General features: G+C 37.3%; 1 protein-coding gene across 2 annotated transcripts in view; it reads left to right on the top strand.

Annotated features, from left to right (window-relative positions):
- LOC136877386 (BTB/POZ domain-containing protein KCTD9) overlaps nt 1–18794 on the top strand; it is a 105554-nt gene that overhangs the window by 27321 nt on the left and 59439 nt on the right. Inside the window, exon 3 of one of the 2 annotated variants that reach the window (XM_067151382.2) lies at nt 2777–3016. The exons of the other annotated variant lie outside the window; for it this stretch is intronic. Within the exon in view, the coding sequence (XP_067007483.1) occupies nt 2777–3016 (240 nt within the window). The remainder of the gene's footprint in view (nt 1–2776; nt 3017–18794) is intronic. 2 annotated transcript variants of the gene reach the window in all.

Here is an 18794-nt window from a genome sequence, read left to right as displayed (position 1 = left end):
GCAGATATCCTGGATTCAGGAGGTCAAATGTACTGTATCGCGATTGACCTATCTAAGGCGTTTGATAGGGTAGATCATGGGAGACTACTGGCAAAAATGAGTGCAATTGGACTAGACAAAAGTGTGATTGAATGGGTGGCTATATTTGTAGAAAATAGAACTCAGAGAATTAGAGTAAGCGAAGCTTTTTCTGTCCCTGTAATAATTAAGACGGGAGTTCAAGGCAGTATTATTGGGCCTTTATGTTTTCTTATATATATGTATATATATATCAATGATGTGTAAAGAAGTTGAATCAGAGATAAGGCTTTTTGCAGATGATGTTATTCTCTACAGAATAATAAAGTTACAAGATTGTGAGCAAGTGCAAAATGACCTTGATAATGTTGTGAGATGGACAGTAGGCAATGGTATGATAATAAACGGGGTTAAAAGTCAGGTTCTGTGTTGCACAAATAGGAAAAGTCCTCTCAGTTTTAATTTCTACGTTGATGGGGTAAGTGTTCCTTTTGCGGATCATTGTAAGTACCTAGGTTTTAATATAAGGAAAGATCTTCATTGGGGTAATCACATAAATATGATTGTAAATATAGGGTACAGATCTCTGCACATGGTTATGGGCGTATTTAGGGGTTGTAGTAAGTATGTATAGGAGAGGGCATATAAGGCTGTTGTAAGACCCCAACTAGAGTATGGTTCCAGCGTATGGGAGCCTCACCAGGATGACTTGATTCAAGAACTGGAAAAAATCCAAAGAAAAGCAGCTTGATGGCTTGATTCAAGAACTGGAAAAAATCCAAAGAAAAGCAGCTTGATTTGTTCTCGGTGATTTCTGATAAAAGGGTACCGTTACAAAAATGTTCCCAAGTTTGAGTTTGGAAGACTTCGGAGAAAGAAGAGCTGCTTGACTAAGTGGTATCTAATACCAATATAAATGGTCTGTTATTGGACATTATAAATTTTCCAGCTAACTCATTCCTGGTTGCCAGCGTTTTGCCTCAGAATTGCTTCTACTATCCTCTGTGTCAGTATCAGTCATGTGAAGAGACAAGATGCAAGATTATTGAAATTTATAGCCATCATTGACAGTGATCAAGCTTTCCATGACGAAGCACTCAGAACTGTCCGTACAAGAGGAACCGATATTTGACAGATATGAAGAGGAATTATTCTTTTAAGAAGGTTATGTTTTCACTAACACTAAGAATGATGATCTTAGTCGATACAAGTATAGTTATTTTATGTTTGCTCAGCAGGGCATTGAGTAAAACTGTAAAACAGCTAATGAACTTATAATAACAAGGCGAGGAAACAATAAAATAATACTTTTATACAGTAGTGAAAGTGAGCAATGATTTGTGGTAATGTGTATGGGCACAGAATGATTATTTTCAATGTCTGAATGAATTGTAGCATGGATTATGTCCATTGAATTGCACCTCCCCGCACTTTCTTTTATTGAATGTGTAACGACTTAATGAGTTTTGGAAATAAATGCCTTCTTCGGGTGCTATTTAGGCACTGACCCTAAATCAGACATCCCTGTAACTGTTTCTTGTTCTTATGCATCCCAGTACCTACTATATAAAGTTAAAATAAAGTACAATTAAAATATAATAAAAGCAGAATAAGTTTTTCATTCTTCCTGTAAAACTAATAAAAATGACTTAAGTGGAGTTTGCAAGAAACTACCTCGATTCATTGAGGCAGTTCTGCAGCCTGAATTCTACTTCCAGTAAAAGATCTGGACTGAGTTCTAACACCAAGATCATCAGAAAATAGAAAATGCCTGTTTTTTTAATTCAGTAGGTTGATCATTATTGTAAATATTGAAGAGAATCGGTGCAAAGATACTACCCTGTGGGAAACCATTTTTCTGGTTCCTCCAGTGACCTCCTTTACCTTGAAATGTTACTTTGAATCTTCTGTTCAGCCTGCCTGTTGATTAATCAGTTTACTGTCTACCTGAGAGTATAAGGCATTCAAACAGAGTAAAAAGGTGACTCAGGAGAGACAGGCCTATAGTTCTTGGGGTCGTCTGGTGTCTTACCTGGTTTCAAGTGTGCCACCACTTTTTCCTTAAGCCAGTTCTAGGGTATCATCTCAGAATGGATACAAAACTTGAAGAAATTAGTCAACCATCCAAAGATCTTATTTTGCACTACCTGTTCATTCCTAACGCCATCTAGGTAAACCTGCAGATGTTCCTACTTTGAGGTTTTGGATGGTGTTTTGTACTTCCTCATGGTTATGAGGTATATCCAGACAAGAAGGTTAAGCAACTACTGGCTGGGTGAGACGTGGGAGTCTTTTCCACTCGTGGATTTATCAGGCTTCCCGCTTATGATTAGCTGATGGGCCACTTAATCTTGAGTAACATAGTCAATGAGATCATATTATAGAACAGTACTGGATGAAAGGCAACATGTGAGCACGGTACAAAATCTTGGGTGTTCGTAGGTTAAATACATGTCTTGAGGTGCTTATAAGTAGACCAAGATACTTGAAGGATTTCACACATATAGAAATAGTGCTCCTCTGGATTTAGGCTAAGTCATTTGTTAGAAGAGCTCCAAGATCTTTCATAACAGAGGAGTGGTTCAGGATACAGTAGCTTAATGAATATTCAAAATGCAGCAGTTGGCATTTGCAAAAAAGGTTATACCACTGCATTTGTCGACATTTATTAATGAGGTTCATGATAGACAAGTTGGCCTCTGAAACATTCTATTCTATTTCTCTGCTAATATTGACTTACTATGCTTTCTGTTGATAGAGATGATGATATCCTGTATGTGTCAGAAGGAGAAGACTTCATACCTCTTCATTCTATGACAGCTGCCCCTGCTACCTCTCAACAACCTCCTCCAGTATCGAGTGGAGTCAGTACTGTTGCTGCTGTACAAACTTGCAGTAAACTGAATTCTGAATGGGTTACATTAAATGTAGGAGGAAAGTACTTCACTACATCAAGGAGTACTTTAACTACAAAAGAACCCATGAGTATGTTAGCAAGGTAAGCCAAGCAGTGGTAGGCCTTTTCCAAGATTCCAGATTCGAGAGTCTTTCTACAAAAATAAGTTAGAAATGTAGTTTCAGATAATTCTATAAGGTTTTAATGATTGGTTGATAAAACCCTTGACTGGCTAGGACCTGCTGGGACAAGTAGTGTGTCTTTCCTAGTTATTTCACGTTGTTTTAATTCAGTATGTCTATTTGGAGTATAAATTCAGTAATGGTCACAGAGATAAACTACATAATTTAAGAATTGTAATCATGTAAATCTTACTGTAAATACATGTAGGAGAGAGAGAGAGAGAGAGAGAGAGATATGTCAGTGTCACTGCTGGGGACCCACCAATCCACCCTAAATTATATCTTTTTATAGTAAACCATCACAAAACAGAAGACGTGTACCAAAGTAGCTGGGTAAAGGTACGTTGCTATGGGCTGAAATTATTAATTTTGACATCACTCCTCTGATTCAGTACAGATACTGACCTAGATAGCTATCATTACAGAATATGCACAATGAAAACTCCATTGTGATAAATTAATACACACACAACTAAACAAAGTCTAACCCCTTAAACTTCACTCGGCTATGCACAAATGGTGATATACCGGGCGAGTTGGCCGTGCGCGTAGAGGCGCGCGGCTGTGAGCTTGCATCCAGGAGATAGTAGGTTCGAATCCCACTATCGGCAGCCCTGAAGATGGTTTTCCGTGGTTTCCCATTTTCACACCAGGCAAATGCTGGGGCTGTACCTTAATTAAGGCCACGGCCGCTTCCTTCCAACTCCTAGGCCTTTCCTATCCCATCGTCGCCATAAGACCTATCTGTGTCGGTGCGACGTAAAGCCCCTAGCAAAAAAAAATGGTGATATAATGGGATTTCTTTCAACAGTTGGAAGTGAATAAGGTGCAAGAAACAAGAGCATTATTATTATTATTATTATTATTATTATTATTATTATTATTATTATTCCTGCTGTAGTACACTTGCGATGCTAGTACACAGTGGTTAATGAACTTCTACCCCATTTGGTCTTGTACTTCCTTACTATTGCTCCTCATGTCACAGTATAGCTGTAGATATCAGCAACAATTATACCTGCTATGATGGTGTTAAAATTCTTCGTTATTTGGTGGTTAGAGTATATCTGACTGATACCAGATTCACATCATAGATTTTGATCACTGGAAAATGTATATTTGACTTTGATCCCATCTGGTTGAACATACTGTTTGTATTAGTAATAACGTTCAACTTTCAAATGTTTGGTTTCCATAATCCTTTCAGACCATGTACGCACAAATGTGTGGATTCATGTTTTATTTATGTCTGAGTGTATCTGACATTTTCTTGGTGCTAGACCAGACTGCAGTGTGTGTGGGATACGTAACATGTACACGCACGCACATTAATGGTGTCCCGACATAAACAATCAACACTGCCCCACTCCAGTACTGAAAAGGAGGGGAAGGGAGTGAACAGGTAGTGCTGAATACACAGTGTGTGTATTCCGGCGTTATACTGTAACATTGTAATACGATGGCTCCTATCCTATCACAGGTGAATCGAGGCCGTATTATTGGCATTTGGGAGGCTCGCATGGTCCCCCAAGCAATAGCACAAGCTGAAGACAGTTTGGAGATGGATAGAAATATGGCAAGAACGAGGTGAAGAAGGATTGGTAGACCCGACATAACGCAGCTACAAAATATTCCTAACTACTGTAGTATAAAATACTTTTCGGTTAAAAACATCCTTTACCTCTTAATGTTGTAATTATCAGAGTATGTTACTTTTTTAATTGTTTATGTTAAAATGCTATTTGTTTGAGGCGTCGACCTATAGAGTTCTATTGCCCCGACTTGCACAATATAAAAACCTGCATGTAATTGGAATTGCGGAAGTGTTGAGTGTTGAATGTGAGGAACGTTAAGGACGACACAAACACGCAGTCCCCAGGCCAGGGATATTAATCATTTACAATTAAAACCCCCTGACCCGGCCGGGAATCGAACTCGGGACGACCGGGCGAGTAGGTAACCTAATGCTGTACTTCAATACATCCGCCACTGTGCCCATTTCGATCACAACGAAGTCTTGTAGCGGGCTGTCTGCATGCAGTCCATGCAGCAATGCGTTAAGCGAGAAGGTGAGTCATTGTGCCTTCGACACTACCCCTTCACTCTCTTCCCCCATGTTTTGTACTGGATTGGCCTTCAACACTACCCCTTCACTCTCTCCCCTTCTTTTCAGTACTGGAGTGGGGCAGTGTTGATTGTTTATGTCGGGACACCATTAATGTGCACGTCTGTACTTCAGTTGTTTTTAGTTAGTGCTTGACTGCCCTATTCGACCAATTATTAATTACAGACCCAGCCCACTATACAAATTAGCACAATTCATTCATAAATTTCTTAAGAATAATTACAAATTTTTATCGAATAAGTCTGTAAAAAAACACTATAGAACTTGTTGAGAAATTAAATAACTTTAAAATCCAACCACACCATTCTCTACACTCTTTCGATATTGTCAATATGTATCCCAGTATTAATATCAAAAAATTATTTCCTATTATTGAAAATAACTTAAATACATATAGTTGCTTAAGCAAACTTGAAATTAATGATTTTATGACCCTCTTAAAATTAGTAGTTACTAACAACTTCTTCATCTTCGACAATATAATTTATCAACAAGATGGTTTGGCTATGGGTTCTCCAGCCTCGGGGATCCTTGCAGAAATATACCTAGACTTTTTAGAACACAATTTCATTGATAACAATGACGACTTTAAACATGTATTATTTTGGGCTAGATATGTGGATGACACATTTGTTATACTGGATGATATAGTTTTCAATGCAGCTTCTACTCTTATTAGCCTCAATAAAATTGATCCACATATTAAATTCACTCTTCAAACAGAATCAAACAAATCAATTAATTTTCTAGACATAACAATGAACAGATTACCTTCCTCATTATCATATATGATTTATAGAAAACCCACACATACAGCTAATACCATAAAACAAGACTCTTTTCACCCACAGTCACATAAACGTGCTTCATACAACAGTATGGTTAACCGCGCCTTCAAAATTCCGCTATCAAAGGATAACTTAAATAAAGAACTAAACATCATCCACTCTATTGCCAAATTTAACGGTTATAATTCTTATTTTATTGAACAAATCATTAACAAATTTAGACACCGCCCTAACACAACACTCTTAAAAGATATTCCCAAACCAGCTGCTTACACCACATTCACATTCAATACAAATACCTATAGTATAGCTAATGTCTTCAAAAAACACAATACCATGATTTCTTTTCGAACTAATAATAGAAACCTTGAATTATTACATAATTCCCACTCCTTAAATAGAACAAGTGTCTTTTCTAAATCAGGCGTATACCGTTTTAAGTGCCACAACTGTAATTCTTCTTACATAGGTCAAACTGGTCGCAACTTCAAAATTAGGTACTTTGAACACGTTAATGCAATAAAGCACAACAGATTTTCGGCAGTGGGACAACACATACATGACACAAAACATGCTTTCACTACAATAAACCAGAATATTGAAATTCTCAGCACTCTAAATAAAGGCACTCTCCTAGACATCACCGAAAACTGTTTTATACACCTTGACCAGTTTTTCAATCCAAATCTTAATCTGAATGATATTTCTGAGAAACCCAATGCCTTTTTCGATTTTCTCATCTACTTTTTAAAGAACCTGAAGTCAACAAATAAGGAATCAATCTTTCACAATTTACACAATACCCTCTCATGCCACTTCCCACTTCCGCAACACCCCCCTTGATCCTCCTTAGTTCTCCCCCCTCCCCTCCAAGGGGTTCTGAACTTCGGAGCATGGGTTGGCGACCACGGGGCCCTTAGCTGAGTCCTGGCATTGCTTCCACTTACTTGTGCCAGGCTCCTCACTTTCATCTATCCTGTCCGACCTCCCTTGGTCAACGCTTGTTCCTTTCTGACCCCGAGTCTATTAGGTTTCCGAGGGCTAGGGAGTCTTTCATTTTCACGCCCTTCGTGGCCCTTGTCTTCCTTTGGCTGATATCTTCATTTTTCGAAGTGTCGGTTCTCATCCTCTTTTTTCCTCGAATTAGTGTTATATAAAGGATTGTTGCCCAATTGTATTTCCTCTAATAACAATAACCACCACCACCACCACCCTCTAATAAACGTTCCCCACCCCCTTTCTCTATTTATCATTTCTTTATCAATTACTGTGGCAAGTTGTTTCGAGTTGAACCTCGTATTTCTTTCATTATTTCTTCCTATTTTTTAAATATATTTGTATTTGGCTTTATTCTTTTTTAACGTTTTAAATTATTTTAAAACCTATATATCCACTTTGAATTTGACGAAATTAAATCCTACACTGTTTTCCTAAGATTTCATTCACGTCACCTTTTACTCTTCGGCTGGAGAAACAAATGCCTACAAGACCTGCCTAGCAACGACTTTACATAAGTGCATACTTGATATGCTTATGAACTTCAGCTATATTTGTTTTCGGCGTAAGATAGTGATATTCTGTTTACTCTCTTGACTGTGATTATTGTGTTTTGAACATTAACTGAATTGCTACGATATGATACAATGTTAATTTTTTGCCTGTGTTCAATATATTAGTTGTTTTAAGATCTTCGCTAATTGGCTGATGATGACACTTGAAATGTGTTGAAACCGGTCCCAATAAACAGGTTGTAACTACTTTTTAGTTCAACTTACTACGGAGTATTGAAAGGTGGATCCTTCCCTATAATCTTATTTCTCTATTCAATACGGAACAATCATGAAGTTTTTAACTTTAAAATAGTTTACCGGCAAGATGGCACGAAGCATTAATGCCAAAAGTGTTTGTTTGTTTGTTTGTTTGTTTGTTTGTTTGTTTGTTTGTTTGTTTGTTTGTTTGTTTGTTTGTTTGTTTGTTTGTTTGTATTAACCTAGATGCCTTACTGAATATCAGAATGTAATCAATGAAGTGTGTAAATTGCTTAATGAATGTAAATTGTGAAGTTGCAACATCATACATAATACCATGAGGTTTTGAATATTGACATACATAATTGTGCAGGCTAAGTTTCCCTACAAGCAATACATAATGGAGTGCTGTGTTGTCACGCTTGACTTCTGGCAATATTGCTTTAATACAATTTAATATCTCATAATGAATCCTGTATGTTCTTATGTTGCTTATATAAGTACACAAAAAGTAGGTAGTATATTTTGAATCCCTGGAAAATTATGAATGGCAAATTTTAAAGTTGCTAGAAAGAAGTGGTTCTGAAATCTAAGGTCTTTCAGCGGATGATGATTCTACTAGTCTTTGTGAAAGACCAGAAGGTGTGTGGAACTCTGAGAGTGATAGTGAAGGAGATGACCCTGATATAGGACCATCGCCAAATATACCGGGGATATGGAAGCCGAGATGGAAGCCTTTTTTCTTAAATAAAAAAAACCTCTACCTTTCTCTTAGATATGTGGAAACGGAGGTAAACACTTGCTTTGTTACCAATAATTATACAATAGTCCTTCAGACGGTTTTTCATTGTTTTTTTAGGACGGCAGAATCAAGAGACCATTGGAATATTTCCCAGGTGATATTTTTTAAACTACTGCCTACTCACCAACAAGTATGCATTGTCTAAGAATGGACAAGAAGTGAAAACTGGTGCATCCAAAATTAAAAAATTCTTTGGAGTAAATATAGTTACGTGAAATATTTCGTATTCGCAAATGAGATTGTATTGGCGTGATAATGTCCAATTGGACCTAGTGGTCTCTGCAATAGCTAGAGACAGGTTTTTTTGATCTTCGACAGTGTTTATATTTTGTGGAAACTGTTGCAGTGAATGCTGATGAAGTTTCAACTAAGGCTGTGGAAGATGCAACCAATTATTGACACTGTTTATAAGAATGTCTTGACATCCTATGTGTGTCCACATTACCGAGCAAATGGCAGTGCGGTTACGATCTCGCAGCTGTGAGCTTACATTTGGGAGATAGTGGGTTTGAACCCCTCTGTTGGTAGCCCTGAAGATGGTTTTCCATGGTTTCCCATTTTCACATCAGGGAAATGCTGAGGCTGTACCTTAAGGCCACGGCTGCTTTACCTCTAAATAACTATAAATATTCCAATCCCTTATTCCTCGTCCTGTATATGAATATTTGCTCCAATTTGTCCTCCTTATGTTTATATTATGATCTTTCCCACTTTTAAAAGCTCCACTCAAGTTTCTTCATCTACTAATGTCATTCCACACCAGCTCTCTGACATCTCGAAACATAACATACATTACATGTTATAAATTTCATGATTGGTTTGTATTGAAATATACATTAGTTTTAAAATGTTACAAAAGTTTATTAGAATCAACCTATTCAATACAGTTGGGTTCTTAAAATTAAGATTTATATCTTGTTAACTAATGTAATGAGGCATGTTTTGCCCATGTGGGCATCATCAGTCATACTCTCATGCTCAAAATATAAAGATCGGGATCCTGATTGCTTTAGTCAAAATGTTACATAGTTCTTAAATGACAATTTACACAACTAAAACTTGTTTGCAAGAAAAACAAATAATGTTGGTGTGATTTTACACTAATAATTTAAAACATTTTTTAAAAATAGTCGACTAGTCCATATTTACATAAAGAATAAGAAAGTCTACAGCTAAAGTTGAGGTCTTCGGTTACAGTATCAAAGTGAGAGTGAAATCTAGTTAAAGGCAACCCAATTTGAAGTTGTAGAAAAGGTTAAAATGAACCTTAAGTGGCTTAATTATTTAAGATGATATTGAAACTTTCTTGTTGGAAACTCGTGCTGTTAACATGTAATATGACACTGTGTGCGTGATAGAGTTGTTGGAACCATTAAACTCGTAATTTATGAAGCGAGTCCATAATCTTATTTTTGTTGAAGTAACGAAAGATTCACAACTGAGTGTTGCCATGTAAGTCTCTGCTAGCTAAAGTGATTCTTTTCTCTTGTTCTGATAGTCAAATGGGAACATCACCATGGAGCTTTTTAGCAGAGGGCAGCATATTACCTTACTGTATCAATGTACTCCATGGAATCTATGGTCCCATCAACAAAACGGAGAATGCCAGTACCTGCAGCTGACATGCAGCCCCATACCATGACTGCACTTCCTCCTCCTTGCACAGCTGTGGCTAAACATTCCGGTAGAAATTTTTCAGTTCGTGTGCGACAAACCCTAATTTTGCGTGATGAACAGCACTTTACCCCAGCAATTCATATCCCAGTTTTTCTTTGATTGACACCAGTTTCTTCTAGAAATCAGTCAGGAGAGGTTTCTTCAGCAGAGAATATGAAAGTAGTCCTTGTTCTTGTAGAAGTCTTGATACAGTTCGACGTGACACGTGATGACCACTAATGCGTACACAGAACAAAAGTTAGAAGTTCCTGTCACTATGCACTGCTGTCAAGAAAATAATCTTATGGCTAAATGCCACAAGTCAGAAATCTGTGCTTGGATGCCATCTGTTGAGTGAAATGGAACTACTAGACAAGTTTGAAGTAGGTAGGTAGGTAGGTAGGTAGGTAGGTAGGAAGGCTTACGACAGGCGTAACATGAACAAAGAAAAATAAACCATTTTGGCACTGGCTTAAAAAAGTATAAACCTGAAAGAAAAAAAAGTCCTGCATTTTTTAAAATGTCTGTATTTATAGCAAAATGATGCTTACTATTGCTAGGTCTACAACAAGAATTTGGTGGCAATACTTGTAGTCAGTTGGAATATACAATACTTTATATCTCTGAAAATATAATTTTTTTTTATAACCTTCCAACAGTTAAAAAAACGTAACTTCTACAATACTTGGCCCAACTGAATGAAATCAGAAAATGTATATTCTATCAGATGTAAGAGCTCAGCAAAAAAATCAGAGCTCTAGTGCCACAAGTTTGGATTTTAGGTGACACATCATGATTTCCTTATGTGATCCTAAACTTTTGACTGGTACTATATGTATTGTTTCGTGGAGATGGTACTGCATCATATCAACTTCTGTACCATTCAGTCGATTGCAAAAATCATATAAATGCTGCAGTCCTCCATAATAACACATAGTGATTGTTACTATGATTAGTAATTATTGATGAGTGAGTTTTAAATGGAATACCATTTCCAGTGTGTTGTGTGCTGGACGTCTATATGAGTAACTATTCTTTTGTTTATAGGCGAATGACATTCATTCTTCCTTTGTTTATAGGCGAATGAAATTTGTGTCGCACACACCCAAACTGTCTTTGGACACCTCATCTGTCACCAAACATCAATTACTGGAAATTTTTTGAAATGCCACCCAAAAAAAATCAAACATTGGAAGATCAAACAGACATGTACGGCAACTGTCAGCCAGTTGCTGAAATGTATGAAGAGCGAGACGCACACCGAGAAAACTGACCGGATTAGAGCCTCTACTTCAAGAACTGCTGCAACACCCGAAGAGCGAGACGCATGACGTGAAGCTGAGCGCTCACGACTAAGTCGGTCAAGAACGAGAATCGATCTCAAAGTGGCATTCAGTTACGATTAAGAATATGAATACGGAATGCATCGCGAGGTTTTCATTAGTCCAATGACTAATTTATTATTTCATTGAGAAAGAAACACCTGGCATGTGTTGCTCCAATAGCAAAGTCAATTCGCCACCACTGGCTGAGCCACCAGAACCACTTATAACTTATGTGGCTGGAGCTACTCAGGAGTCCAAACACTTTCTTGAACATTTTCGGAAATACAACTCATGCTTTCAGTTGACATTGTTGTAAATAATAATAAATAAATAATATCTGATACAACTCGTAATTGTATTGAAAAGGTTGAACCTTAAAATACTTATCTCTGTGAAATGTGAGATATGGTAATTTCATGCCCACATTCGAAGTCTCAGGACAACTGTATCATCAGATTGGTTCACTTCTTCCACTACCCGAAGAAGGTCCATAGTTTTTGCGAATTTTTCATGGACAATGTGGAGGAACAGATTGATAGGCGATGCACATTTAGTGTAGCAACAGGTCGTAAAATTATTGCTGAATTACGAGCATTATTCTACGAGCAGAACTGTTCGGTCCAAGATTTCAAATCCGCATTACAGAATGTAAGAATGGATGACTTCAAAGTCATTATGTGGGCAGACAAAATGCTGTTGAATGAGCATGAAAGACTCTTCAATGCTCCAATGGGCCCTGAAGTATCAGCTGTAATTGTCAGAACAGAGATTACCCAGCGAGATATTATCAGCAGAAGAGATAAAAACAAGCTATGTATTGCTGAAACACACTGATGTATGATGGACCTCATTATCCAATACTGTTTCCATGAGAAGACTGATATCATCTTGAATTGTATCAAACTCATCCCGTTACATGTGCAGCGACAATGAAAAATGAATTTTTATGTATATTGTATCATGATTCGAGACCAATAATCTAACCACGTCCTGAAATATCGTCAACTTTTCCAATAATTTATCATTGGTATGTACGCTAAAGTTTACATCGAACAAGTCAATTATATTTGTTACAGTCAATCTAAGCTTAGTCAAATAGTATATCCATTTGCGAGGTGCAATTGCAAATGATCGAAGAGTTGCTAACATTGGACAAACGGTTCTACTTCAGGCTTCATATACCGGAAGTCCAAGACACATGCAATAATATGCTCAGGATGCTCTGACGTTCGTAAATAAGGGCGTTTGAAATTTTCATCACTTTTACGTACATTCTACCTTGGATTGAAATCAAAGATTTAATTCTGGCTGGCCAGCAACCATCCCATTGGCATGATCTCACAGCGAAAGTTTTCAAACAAAAACAAAAATTGATAAGTTTTATGGATCTCATTTCCAAGAACCATATATACGGAAAAACTCGCTGCTGGGTGTATTCAGTTGAATGGCAGGAAAGGTCTACCACATGCCCATATCTTAATTTGGTTGGTTGAAAAAACTGTCCCAACTCAAATTGACGATATCATTACTGCTAAGCTGCCCAATCCAGAAAAAGATCCAGAATTGTTTAAAATTGTCAAAAAACATATGATTTGAAGAAGATGGAAAATGCACCAAAAAACTGGTGGCAATGGTTAACCGCTGTACAGACGACAAAAACCAGTTGAACATACAACTATCAAAATCAGTAACATTGATTTTGAAATTGATAACCAATGGATTGTCCCCTACTTTCCTATTCTTTCGAAATCATTCAATGCACATATCAGTTCAGTTAAATTGATCAAAGACATATGTAAATACATTAATAAAAGCAGTGATAGACAGTTTTCAGACTTGCGAATCCCAATGCACCCGTCAATGAAGTTGAACAATTTCAAATGGGATGTTATATTAGCAGTAATGAAGCTGTATTGCGAATTCTTGGTTTCAACATTCATGAATGCTTTCCTACTATCATGCATCTCAGTGTTCACTTGGAAGCAGTCACCGAGTCTACTTCACGGAAGAGAATGCACCACAGAAAGCTGCATATCCACCAAACACAATGTTGCCCCTTTTTTTTTCCAATTGTGTGTAACTGACAAATTTGCAAAAACGTTGCTATATCACAAAGTCCCGCACTATTACACTTTGAATCAATCTATGAAGAAATTTTGCAGAAGAAAACGAGATGTTGGGCATTGTTTGATAGCTGGCATGTTTTCTACTGGCAAATCGGGATGAGTGTATACTGTTCATTTGTATAATCACCATTTGTGTATACTCACTATTTGTGAATGCTGCTTCACGTGGTCAAAGAACCAACATCGTTTCAAGCCGTCAAAATCATCGATAGTCAAGCGTGTCGGATATACATAGAAGCAAGTTTCAAACTTGGTTTGCTTGAAAATGATAAACATTGGGACAACACATTCACAGAAGCATCTGAAACACGTCATGCTTACCAAATATGAACTCTATTCACCATAATTTTGACAACATGTGCACCTTCTGATCCAAAAGGTCTATGAGAAAAACACAAAGAGAATATGAGCGGACATAATTCTCAGAGCACGAAGAGATATCACCGGCTGGATGTACAGTATTCGGAAGAAATTTTCAACAAAGCACTGATATAACTTGAGGATATGTGTATGTTGATTAACAACTAAATGCTCAATCAGCTTGGGCTATTTTCACTGGAACATGACGGAAACTATGTCGATAGGGATGTATTGCGAGAAAAACAATATGACGATGCGCTGCAAGTTTATGTTCAGGTTCAAAAAAGGGTCTTAACAAATGATCAATGACTCACGTACTACCCAGTTATGGAGCATGCATGGAGTGGAAATGGTTGATTTTTCTTGATGCACCAGGAGGCGGTGGAAAAACATTTCTACTAAATTTGATACTCGCCGAAATTCGAATGAAGCGTGAGATTGCTCTGGCTGTGGCATCAGCGGGGATTGTAGCAATGCTACTTGGAGGATGCATGGCACATTCAGCTCTCAAGCTGCCATTGAATTGAAATCCAGCTGCATATTCCATTTGCAACATTGGAAAAACATCTGGAATGGCAACTATATTGAAAACATGCTAAATCATTATTTGGGATGAATGTACCATGCCCCATAAGAAAGGAGTTGAGGCACTTGATCGTACTCTGCAAGATTTTCGGTGCAGTCAACGTCAAATGGGTGGAGCTCTGATATTTCTTGCCAGTGATTTCCATCAAACTTTGCCCGTCATTCCAAGATCAATACTAGCAGATGAGCTGAATGCATGCCAGAAGAATGTGGCTCTCTGGAAACGTGAAGAAAATTACAGTTGACCAATATGCGTGTGCATTTACTTGGAGATGTTTTTGCGCAGACATTTGCTAAGCAACTTTTGGATATGGACAACTGCAAACTTCCAGTTCTTCCTGAAACACAGGAGATATCATTTCCACTGAACTTCTATCAAATTCAGTCATCAGTTGAAGATCTTGAAAAGAATGTTTTTCCAAACTTCGCCAACAACTTCAGGAATCATGATTGGTTATGCAAGTGAGCTATCTTAGCTCCAAAGAATGAAGTCATTCAAATCAGTAATGAGGTCCACTTGAAAATTCCTGGTGCGGTTACAAAATACAAATCCATTGACACAGTTCCAGAAGAGGATCAAGCTGTTAATTATCCAGTAGAATTTCTCAATTCATTGGAGCCTGCTGGAATGCCACCACACATATTGACGTTGAAAGTCAGCTCGCCAATGCTGCTCCTTCGGAATCTCAACACGCCAAAGTTGTGCAGCGGAACCAGGTTTGCCGTAAAAAAAAAAACTGATGCCGAATGTGATTGAAGCAACAATAATCAACAGCAAATGTAAACGAGAAGATATGCTGATTCTGTGCATTCCAGTGATTCCCACTGATTTGCCCTTCACATTCAAATGATTACAGTTTCCTATACGTCTTGCTTTCTTGATGACAATCAACAAAGCTCATGGGCAGCCACTGCACATTGCCAGATTAAATTTAGAAAGTCCATTTTTTTTTCACATGGTCAACTATGTTGCTTGCTCCAGAGTAGTAACTCCAAAAACTGTACACATCTATACACGAAATCAGAAAATTAAAAATATTGCTTACCCACTTGCATTACGCTAAATGTTAGCATTAGTTGAAATTATTTTAAGTTGATTCAATTATATAACGAATGGAATAGTAAAATATATTGTTCATTCACGTGAATTATTAACTAAAAATGTGTATAGTTCATCATCAATTTCTATCAATAAAAATATCTCAACAGTATGAGTTATATTTCATATTTCCAAATTTTTTCTTCAACGAATTACACATTCTAGATTACATACAGATCATCCAATTTTATATATGCAGAGGTAAATAGATATACACAGGCAGGACAGTGTCTGCTGGGTTTTGCTAGTTTAGTTATTAATAACCTGTATTAATAATAAGGATGTTCTTATTTATATCTAGCAGCTCAAGTTTTATTTGTGATTCCATAATGAGACCGAGACAGTTATCACTAGTCATAACAACAGTCTTAATAGTAAGTTTTTAATTATAATGTATTATTTTAATGAAGTTGTCAATGTATTTAGGGAATTATTTTCTCTGAGGATCAGAATGGACTATTTTCTTGGAATATGTAAGAGTAGATAAATGTAATAGTGTTTTGTGTAAGAGTGTATTGACAAGGTGGACTTCTATTAAACTCCTGACTTTCAGTGTAATGTGATTGATAGATAGGCAGATATCACTATACCGGCATCTCTGAACCTCTCAATGATTTGCCAATGTCTCATTCTGCATTACTTTGGTCATGTGGTACGACATAATGGAAAAACTGACAGTCCAAGGAAAAGTAAATGGACAGCAGGTTAGACCAATTTAAACACTTCACTGGGAAACATCTTCAAGTCTCATTCCAAGTAGCAAAAGTTCGGCTGAAATAGGGAATCATACTTCATACTCCGTAGTTAAGTCGTGGGATCATGACTCCTCAGTAACGAGGAAAATTGAGTCAGAAGAAGAATGCTAAGACAATATATTCTGAACTTGTTCTGTCAGTAGTTTTCTGAAAATTTCTGTGAACGTTTCATTCCGGGGCAAAGATGTGTTGATTGCTCTGTGGGTCAAAATTTGTGGTTTTAAGATGAAACTTTCATGGTTTGAAAAATAGTTACAGGAAAAAGATTTTGAATAATTCCCATTTTTAACCCTTTGCAGGCAGTGGTATATAATGGCTGTATGTGGCAATAAAATTGAAAAATGAAAGATGCATGCAAAATTTTGGATGTAGTGAATCATGAAAATGTACCTAAATATACCATGTACCTTGTTTAAGAGGGGTAATTCAACTTTGAAGCAGTTTGAAGACAAAATAAATATAATCACAATGTTTTCACTAGAAGATGATGTATTCACAAAGACGCACACAAAATGCTGTCACTTGCATACTCAGATTTTAATTACAATTATTTACAAGTTACGCATTAAACATACACATAACGTAATCAACTGCCGTCACAAACAAAACACTACTATGAAAAAATCAAAAGACTGCTACTGCCATCTTGAAACAGTTGACTGCTCACTGCCAGATTAGCACGTTGGCATACACACGTGTTGTGTGATGAGTTGCACGAAGATGTCCTCTGGTAGATTAGTCCTTCCTAAATAGACTGACCAATCCCTCGATGAAGCTAGTCAGGTTCTCTTCCATTCGTCCGTGGAATTCTGGAAGGCTCTGTATAATCACCTTCGGGTCTAGGTGTCCTGTATTGCCGGTTAGGTTTGAGGGGGTTAGAGGTGCGGCGATACATCCTGTTTGAGTTAATCTATCTTCTACCGCATGAAGGATGCTTCCTCTTATACTCTGCACATCTCCCTTGATGGTCGAAATCCGGTTTTCTTATCTTCCTTCAGCAGCAGAAATACAGCTTCCACAATTTCCCTCGACGGTAGAAATTCTCCCCTCAACCTGTTGCTTTATGCCAGAAACCTGAATTTCCACCTTCTTGAGGTTCGAGATATCTCTGCCAACTGGCTTACCCTACTATTGATCTGTTCAAACTGTCCCAGTTTTGGCCTGATGTCCAATATCTGCTGCGTTAATCGATTGGTGACGTCGCTAATTTGGGATGAAATTTTGTCATCTGTGGTTGAAATTTTCGATTCTAGGCGCTGTTCTACTTTCTAAACCTGTGTGTACACTTGTGCTATTTGTCCTGTTGTAACTGCATTAGCTTGAGAAATTTCGTGTGAAATTTTGTCATTTACTTTTGAAATTTGATCTGCATTCTGTTAGAGCAGAATTGACGTCTGAAATTTTGACTGAAAGTTTTTCATTTACTTTCGAAATTTGATCCATTAAGTTGGAATTAACTCATGAATTAACATCTGAGATTTTGTCGTTTACTTTCAAAATGTTGTCTTTTAAGGTGGAATTGAGTGTCTGTATCATGTTCGTTAATTTAGAATACATTTTTGTTATATTTACCTCTTCTTCTGATGACAACTCCGAATCTTTGTCGACCTCGAAAAACTTTTCAGGATCTTCGCCTTTTTCTAAGAGATCTTCCCGTAACCACGTCTGCAGTGATTTCTTCTTGCTGTTTGTCGGAAGATTTCTCTTGGTGAGTTCGTCCTTGAGTTGTTGTATGGACATATTTTCTAGTATCGCTTGCATTTTGATCTATTTTGCACTTACACTTGTATTTACTCGTAAATTCTAACATCCTGTCACGGTCATCAATGATGTATTCACAAAGACGCACACAAAATGCTGTCACTTGCGTACATAGATTTTATTTACAATTATTTACAAGTTACACATTAAACATAACCTAATCAACTGCCATCACAAACAAAACACTACTACAAAAAATTAAGACTACGACTGCCATCTTGAAACAGTTGACTGCTGTCTGCCACATTAGCATGTCGGCATACACACAACCCATATTGACAAAAACAACTCCTGTTAAACAGTAACTCAACTCCACCATAGAGACTGTCTCTTAATATAGGTTGCCTAGCCAGGCTTCTAGAAGGATGTTATCAGACACCTTTTCTCGTAAATTCTAGAATGCCTAATACATAGTTACAATTGTAAGGAAGGTTCTACATAGTTCTAGTACATAATTTGGAGTGGCAATAGATATATTTAAGGGAGACGATGGACGTGGCATGAAAGTACGGAGGATGACTACTGTGTTGACCCAAACTTTGTCGGTCAAGTGTCCGGAGTATCCAAC

Source organism: Anabrus simplex, chromosome 7 (assembly GCF_040414725.1).
Source record: "Anabrus simplex isolate iqAnaSimp1 chromosome 7, ASM4041472v1, whole genome shotgun sequence".
In the NCBI taxonomy this organism is placed as follows: domain Eukaryota; kingdom Metazoa; phylum Arthropoda; class Insecta; order Orthoptera; family Tettigoniidae; genus Anabrus; species Anabrus simplex.
Note: the sequence above shows the minus strand (reverse complement) of the source record. Positions and strands in the feature narration are given on the sequence as shown.